This window comes from Amorphotheca resinae, assembly GCF_003019875.1.
Source record: "Amorphotheca resinae ATCC 22711 unplaced genomic scaffold M430scaffold_1, whole genome shotgun sequence".
NCBI classification, from domain to species: Eukaryota; Fungi; Ascomycota; class Leotiomycetes; order Helotiales; family Amorphothecaceae; genus Amorphotheca; species Amorphotheca resinae.
In genome coordinates this window covers 4,013,874-4,021,761 of record NW_020194471.1, presented here as the reverse complement: position 1 = coordinate 4,021,761, position 7,888 = coordinate 4,013,874, and the positions used below count along the sequence as shown (strand labels likewise).

Here is a 7,888-nt window from a genome sequence, read left to right as displayed (position 1 = left end):
CCCCCCCCCCCCCCCCCCCCCTTCTTTTTTCCTCTCTTATTTTAGAGACAAATACATTCTTCTATGTACGTTAAACTTAAAAGTGCACATAGTATCAGAAAATGAGATTGATGAATAAGTTACTAATGAAAAATACTACTTTAAAACCACGTCTGCAACCCACAGCATAGATAGGTATGTTACAGTATCGAAAATATATGATTTTTATTTAAGATCTGTTGCTAGACCTTCAGTTCATTCAATCCAATAGTTCCTAGCCAAAGAGTATAAACAGGGATGCTACGTCAAAACCTAAAAAGATACAACAAGATTCCCATCCACCTCCTGCACCTTCCAACCCAGTGTCCAGAATAAGAACTCATCTTAAGAGGCAATGTCATGGACATTTTTGGAATAAATCTGTTGCGTGATGCTAAGGTAGTGGTCAGGACTGTTCGTCGTATGTAATCAGATAAGAAACTTCCCGACATAAGGCAATGTGGCCGAGCGGTTATGGCGCCAGTTTCAGGCTCTAACCTGAAATCTACAATTACTGGTTCGAAAGAGCATGGGTTCGAATCCCATCATTGTCAAAATTCAATTTTTGCACTTTTTCTCCTTTTGTTCTCGTGGGAAATTTCTTTTCTTTCATTTTTGCTACTGGGCTCCTTCTGTTTCTTTCATGTGCGGGAGAGAGAGGTTCTGGACAAGAAACATCTGACATACAGGCAATGTGGCCGAGCGGTTATGGCGCCAGTTTCAGGCTTTAACTTGAAATTCACAATTACTGGTTCGAAAGAGCATGGGTTCGAATCCCATCATTGTCAGTCAGAACTTTTTTGCGTTATCTTTGTCGTTCCTTTTCGGGGTTCGACTTTTTTTTCCTTTCATTTTGGCGGTTGTTGCCGTTCGATAATTTTAGGGCCGATCTGCCTTTTCGCTGTTGTAGTCTGTCTCTCAAATCTAATAATATCTATGAACTGGCTAGGTAGGTAGTCTCTTTTTATCAGACTATATTTGAGTTCAGGCTTGTTTGTATTTATTTCATTCACGTTTGTTGCTCAATCAGATTGTGGACGGGTTGAGAAGGCAGCATCGCGATACAAATCGAAGTTGAACAGTTGGCACCCTGGTGTTGTTACTTCTGTTACAGTTTGAATAAGGCATCAAAATTAGGTTTGGGAAAGGTGTTGCATTCTTTGCTTTCTAATTAGCTTGTGTGCTCATAAAACTCTCAGTTTTGCGAATGAGCAAGAAAGAAGCAACCACACAATCCAGACAATATGACTATCCATTTACCCCCCCCTAGCTTCCTTCAGCTGAAAACGCGCAATGTTAGAAGCCAGATGAGATGACCCCTTCCTGTTCTCCCTTTCCTCCCATAGTAGACGCAGAATGCCGGACATATCAGTAATGAGCTTTAGCCAGCAACTCCACATCCCTTGGCCTAAAAGACAAGAAGCTCGAGGATTTCAACACCAGCGTCATAGTTCTCGAGAAATCTGGCTTTGACAGATTCCTGCAAGGCCTGGCCCGTCTTGGTGAAGGACATATCAGTACCCTCCTTAAGAAGGCCGATGATAGCATCCCAGTTCTTCATCTCGTCAAAAGTCTTGCCGCCCTCCTTGAGTTTGAACACAACCATGAATGACAACATAAGCTGACCAGGCTCACCATACTTGTAGGGCAAGCCAGTGGAATCATCACAGCGAATGGTCGTGACGATACCGTACTCGTCATCTCCGCCCTGGATGGTCTTGTCCTGGTCGCGGAACTTGATGGTCTCGATGTCCATAGTGACGCCGATAACGTAGGGGTTGTCGTGAAGACCAAGCATGGTCATGGTGCGGCAGTCAGCAGAGCCAGTGATCTTGGCGCGTTCAGCGGGGAAGCCCTTGAAGAAGGAGACGTGGATTGGGCAGGGCTTCTCAGCGAGGAGGATGGGACTATGGACCCAGTTGAGCTGGAGACAGCGCATGCGACGGAGGGTGCCGGCGTTGGCGGGGGCAATGTGGGTGGGAGAGCAACGGAAGCAGGGACATTGTTCGACGCCCTCAGTCTCGCGGGCACCAGCATCAGCAGCTGGAGGAGACATCTTGAAGTTCTTGGAGATGTAGATCGATACCAGCGTTGATTGAATTAACTGAGTTAAGAGAGACAACTGAGTTATTAAGTTGATCGAGACAACTGAGTTGATGAGTAGAACAAAGCGTACCTAGATCCAAGAGGGGTAATTGAATCGGGGAAGTTCGGGATTACGGAGACGAAAGAGACGTTCTTGCAGCCGTAGCAGACGAAGCAGACGACGCGTTCCAAGATCGATGCGACGGTAGAGATGACCGATACGACTACGGAGAGCAGCGAGAGGATAGTCAGAAGGGAGAAAAGGGAGATAGGGGATAGCGCGATGAATGCAAGGAGTGATGTGATTGACGGTTCGAGTGATATGCTCGAACAAACGGCGGATGTTGTGGAGTTGAGACACCCTGTTGCGGATGATATGGCGACGAGACAACCGATTTCTCAGAGGATTTAGTGAAGACGACGCGGTTCTGGTTAAGGCACGAGGCATGTATGTAGATCGGCTTAAGGAGTCGATGCCCACACCGATCTGATCGGAGAACTTGAGTTTGTCCAGGCGTGAATCGAAAAGTACTAGGTACTGTAAAACTGTGGTACGTGAATCAAGACCCGGGAGGTATCTTGGACAAAGAAAGGAGTGAAATCACAGTCGGGGAAGTAGGATGAGTTGAGAGGATGAAAGAGAGGCGCGTCTCTGCAATAATATCATATAGACTGGTAAACAGAGACCGCGCTTATTTCCTCCTTTATCGAGGCCAGAGCACGTGAACTAGGATTCACTTTCAAGTTCCCCAACCACCTAAGGTGAGATAGAGAATTGGATTGATGGGACACTTTCCCCTCTAGTGAGACGCAGAGAGGATCTCAAGAATCTTCTACTAGATCCCTAAGACTAGCTGCTACTCCTCAAAGGTTGGGTAGGAAGTTCTGGACAGCAGAGCCTTTGAGCTGGATTAGACTTCAGAGCACCGGTAGTTGTTCTTCCTACCCCATGATGGCTAAGAGCACAATGCAGTATGAGCATCCTGCAACATTACGCCACGGATTGGGTGACTAGATACTGCTTCAAGAAGACTTTATGATAAGGTAGACCTCCAATGACTAGGTAGGCGGCAGACTTGCGGTTCTAGGAAACACTGTTTCGCGGACTGGCCAACAACACTGGATGGCAGAGAAAGAAATGAAGTAGAGTGTCATCATTCGTTACTGAATCTGATTTAAAGCCATCGGCAGACTGTTCATGATATTTTAATCATGTCCCAGTCAAGCGTCTCAGGCAAAGACGGCAAGGCTCTTGCTCAACTTACCACCTCCATGAACCAGCACCGCATCGAGCCAAACTCGATCAAGCTCCTGGTCCCAACCTCTTTCTGGTCCCCAGCCAACCACCTTATCATACCTAGAAACTACCTCGCCAAGTCCCGCAATCATGTCGCCATTTCTCTTGACCGAGCTCCAAGCATCAAATTCCACCACCTTGATACTCGGCACCTCCTTCAAGATGCCATCCAAGAGATTCTGCGAGAAGCGTTCGTAGAATCCATCACTTGCTCGGAACCCCTTGAAGATGGCATCGCTTGGGTCGCACTCCACGAATATCTTTAATACTCGTACATTTATGCAATCTTTGAGTCCCAAAGCATCATTCACGACCCACCCGCGAGGTGGAGCATTCCACCCCGGTCCCAAACGCAGTTCAAAATTTGTAATTGAAGAGCGATAATGCTTAGGCAACCGGGCCAGCAAGGGCTTCTTGGTCTTGAAGTAGCGACCTGGATATGTGGGAAAGAGGCGGAAGGTATGTGTGCTGAAGAAGTGATGGGTGGCTTCGAGATGAATTTGGCGGGAGACGGTGAACAGTGCTAGCATCTTTTGCTTGTGGAAAAGGTGGAAGATCGAGGGATCCAGATCAAGAACCTGAGGAGCCTCCGAGAAGACGAAGGAGTAGATTTTGTTGCGCAGTTCGGAGGGGAGGGACAGGAAAGGGAAGGGCGCTTGTTTCTGCCCTTGGGTCGAGTCTTCATCTTCGTTTTCCAAGAGGTAGGCTGACGGGTATGTCGAGGATACTGGCGTTGTTGAGGCACTTGCTACTGTGCGAATACTCAACACGCCATGGTTCATGGCTCTGGTCATCTTGTGCGTCGTCTGTCGTTTGTTGTGGTTGCGGCTGCATGCGGGCTCAAAGATGGGGAGGAAAGGCTTCGAGCAATCAATGTACCGCAGATTTTGCAGTAAAGACAATATGAGGTAAATAGGTAGTGTAATTCAAACTATGGACAAGACAGCCGGCTATGGTGAAGATACGGAAAAGGATTGTGACCGTCCTATGCGGGGTAACTGGCAATGTAATGATGACACGGGAAAGACTTCAATTCTGACCGGGCCCGAAGACCCGGTCTACAAGCCAATTCTTGAAATCGTCATATTATTCTGCTCGTCTTTATATCAACCGGCCGTCCATGGGAGAAGGGAGGGATCGTCCAGCCAAATTTCGTCAACGAGGGCAACTTTGAAGAGAAAAGGAAGAAAACGGGCGAAGTTGGGAGTTTTTATGGTCCGTTAGCGCCGCGCTTAGTCATCCGACCTAGAAACATTTTCTGGAGACGGAGACGAGGTGACGGAGAAGGTAAAGCCAGGTCGACGACGAGGTTGTCAAGCTGAAGCGTCAACACCAATCCCTTTGGCGTGTCTTCTGTCTCGAGGATACCTATGATATCTTGACGACGATTGCCCAATATGTTGTCAAGCACAATCACCAGGTCGATACGGGCGCCGGCAGTACGAAGCGCTCCTACGAGTCTTCGAATAGCCTCATCTACAATATGGAGTCGATCTATGGCACGGAATAACCGCCCAAACCAGAACAACAATAATCAAAACCACAAGAAGCCGACAGACTTTTCGCGGCCTCCTGGTGCTCCTCAACCGTCACGGCCTAGCGCGTCTCCTGCTTTCACACAACCACAGCAAAGCAGCAGTAAATCCGCAAAGCCAGATTTCTCAAAGAAACAGCCCGAGTTCAACAAAGACGCCTCTCCAGAACGCAACACAGCTCCGCAATCATCCTCTCCTTCTGCCGCAGATGGCGCAGAATCCAAATCTCAAAACCAACCCTTGCCGGATCTCACAAAGGGTATCCCATCAACGCTGGATTATGAGACTACCGGCAGCACGAAGCCATTCGGCTTGAACCTCACGGAAGCTGAGGAGTCCGAACCTGCGCAAGCTGCAGGTGGAGGGCGAGGGAAAGGGGAGCTGCCAGCTTCGGCATACATTTCATCCTCGGAAAAGAAGCGAGCAAGAATGGCAAACATCATGTACGCTTCGTTTGCAGTTTTCGCCGTGGCGGGAACTGTCTACCTAGGCCGAAACTGGGAGACGGAAGAAGAGGAGCAGAAACATAAAGATGATGCACCTTCAGGGTGGGGCTTGGGACTGATGTGGAACCGGGCGAAAGCACGGTTAGGGGACCAACTCAGTTACTACAACGAACCTGCATTCCGCAAGCTGTTGCCCGATCCTGATCCAATTTTTGAGCGTCCCTACACGCTGGTGTTGAGTATGGAGGATCTGTTAATACACAGCGAATGGACCCGAGAGCATGGCTGGCGGATGGCTAAACGACCTGGAGTCGACTATTTTCTGCGATACCTTAGTCAATACTACGAGCTGGTCATCTTTACGACTCAACCATCAGCGCTAGCAGATCCAGTCATTCGAAAACTCGACCCCTATCACATCGTCACCTGGCCCCTGTTCCGAGAAGCCACCCTCTATGAAAATGGCGAATACGTCAAGGTATGTCCCCTCCGCCTCCAGACTTTTCAGGCACTGACAAAAGCAGGATCTCTCCTACCTCAACCGCGACCTCTCCAAAGTAATCATAATTGATACGAAGCCATCACACGTCAAGAAGCAGCCCGAAAATGCAATCATTCTCAAGCCCTGGGAGGGTGATGTCAAGGACAAGGAACTCGTCTCCCTGATCCCCTTCCTCGAATACATCCACACCATGGCGTACTCAGACGTGCGAAAAGCCATCGCCTCTTTCGCCGGTACCCACATCCCGACGGAGTTTGCGCGCCGAGAAGCCATTGCGCGCGCCAAGTTCCAGGAGCAGCTAAAGGAGGAGCAGAAGAAGAAGCCTAAGCACTCGGGACTGGGACTCCTGGGCAACGCTCTGGGGATCAAGAGCGGCGGAATGATGGTGATGCCGGAAGGCGAGCAGAGCCTCACAGAGGCGCTGGCGCAGGGCAAGATGCTCCAGGACCAGGCGCGGGAGCGGGGTCAACGGAACTACGAGGCGCTAGAGAGGGAGATCAGAGAGAACGGTGAGAAGTGGCTGAAGGAGGAGGCTCTTCAAGAGGAGCGAGCGAAGGAAGAGGGCATGAAAGCCATGAAGAGCGGCTTTACCGGATGGTTTGGCGGCGGCCAATCCAAAGAGCAGAAGTAAGAGAGGGCGTACATCAGGACACAGGTGGCGGGCGCATATCTCTCATCCCCCGAAAATTCTTTCTTTCCTTCTCCCTTTCTCTTCCTCCCCACGCCAAGCCGTGCGTGTCGTCTCCCCTCCCTGTTTCAGCGGCATAATCGGTTTTCTTTTCAAGGAAGGCAGCAGTGCATATTCGTGTGTATGTGTGTGTATAGAACAAACAAACAAACAAACATTCCAGGACGGGACTGGACTGGACTGGACGCTGGGGGCGGAAAACCTCGGCCGTTGTACAATAGGAGATAAGATAGTACTGTAGTAGTGACACGAATTACAATGCACAAATGTAGAGCAACGGAAACCGATTTTTTTTTTTTTCCCCTTTGCTGCAGCTTCCCTTGTTCTCCTGACTCTGTCTCGTGGCCGCCCGCCGTGGGGATGGATGAGGTGGTGAGATTTGAGATATGGGGAAGGTGGTATACAAGGTGAGGGTATACAGATATAGATGAATGCTACAGATATAGAGATGGAGATACGGTGGTAGGAGAGTGTGAGGTAATTTGTACCTGCGGATGAATGGATACGAGGTAGCATGAGTCAGTCGTAAGTAGGGCACGAAAACGTCAACTGATCTGTGAAGAGTGGGTATTAATTTTGTTTGAGGAGGACAATAGATGGATGGATGGATAGATGGGTGTATGTATAAAGGGGGTTTCTTTCTTTCTTTGCCTTACCCTTTTTTCTTCTTCAATCAATCGATTAAGCAAAGCAAGCAAGCAAGCAAGCAGAATCCAGATCCTCATACTTACTCCCCTCTACATTCATATATATCTGACCCCCCTCTCTCTCCCCTCATCATTACGCAACACTCACTCACTCACATCTACCTGCATTTCACCAGTAATTCTCTCAAGAAAAACAGAAAACGGATATGAAGACCAGCGTCCTCTTTCTCCTGGCGCTCGGCCTCTGGCGCGCGGCGGCGGTCCCGGATTATACGTTCTTGCTGCGAGCGAGGCAGGCGGGGTGCGATCCGCCGTATTGCGATATGCCGTATTGTGAGTGTTTGGATGGGTAGGTTCGCTGTCTCTTTTTGTGTGCTTTTGTTTTGTTTTGGGTTGGGTTGGGTTGGATTGGGTGGGATGGGAGGAGAAGAAGGAGGAGGAGAAGAAGAAGGGGGTTAGGAAAGGGTAAGAGGGGAGGGAAGAGAAGATAGTAGTATTGGTTTGGGAAAAGGAGAGAAGATATCGATGGAGGAGAGAAGAGGAATGACCGTGAGACTGACTATATGATAGAGACCCAGCTTGTGAGACTAGTGTTTGCTGCGAGGGATGTTAATCGCCTCAGCTATGGAAAGGAGGCGCGTGTATGGGCTTTTTTGGTGGAGGAAAAAAA

At 49.1% G+C, this 7,888-nt stretch overlaps 4 protein-coding genes across 4 annotated transcripts; 2 read left to right on the top strand and 2 right to left on the bottom strand.

Moving 5' to 3' along the window:
* Positions 1 to 1,239: 1,239 nt before the first annotated feature.
* Positions 1,240 to 2,244, bottom strand: M430DRAFT_55774 (hypothetical protein). The gene has a single exon (XM_024868560.1). It carries the CDS (start codon positions 2,072 to 2,074, stop codon positions 1,427 to 1,429), a length of 648 nt encoding a protein of 215 aa, XP_024725972.1. The 5' UTR covers positions 2,075 to 2,244; the 3' UTR covers positions 1,240 to 1,426.
* A 1,089-nt stretch (positions 2,245 to 3,333) lies between these two features.
* Positions 3,334 to 4,182, bottom strand: M430DRAFT_92314 (hypothetical protein; the record flags this gene model as incomplete). The annotated part of the gene is made up of 1 exon (XM_024869704.1): positions 3,334 to 4,182. One exon carries the CDS (start codon positions 4,180 to 4,182, stop codon positions 3,334 to 3,336), a length of 849 nt encoding a protein of 282 aa, XP_024725971.1.
* A 517-nt stretch (positions 4,183 to 4,699) lies between these two features.
* Positions 4,700 to 6,856, top strand: M430DRAFT_114178 (hypothetical protein). The gene is made up of 2 exons (XM_024861546.1): positions 4,700 to 5,859; positions 5,906 to 6,856. Exons 1-2 carry the CDS (start codon positions 4,798 to 4,800, stop codon positions 6,512 to 6,514), a joined length of 1,671 nt encoding a protein of 556 aa, XP_024725970.1. The 5' UTR covers positions 4,700 to 4,797; the 3' UTR covers positions 6,515 to 6,856.
* A 568-nt stretch (positions 6,857 to 7,424) lies between these two features.
* On the top strand, positions 7,425 to 7,831 carry M430DRAFT_47452 (hypothetical protein; the record flags this gene model as incomplete). Its single annotated transcript, XM_024867930.1, has 2 exons — positions 7,425 to 7,567; positions 7,789 to 7,831. The coding sequence occupies 2 exons, from the start codon at positions 7,425 to 7,427 to the stop codon at positions 7,829 to 7,831; spliced, it is 186 nt and encodes a 61-aa protein (XP_024725969.1).
* Positions 7,832 to 7,888: the final 57 nt, after the last annotated feature.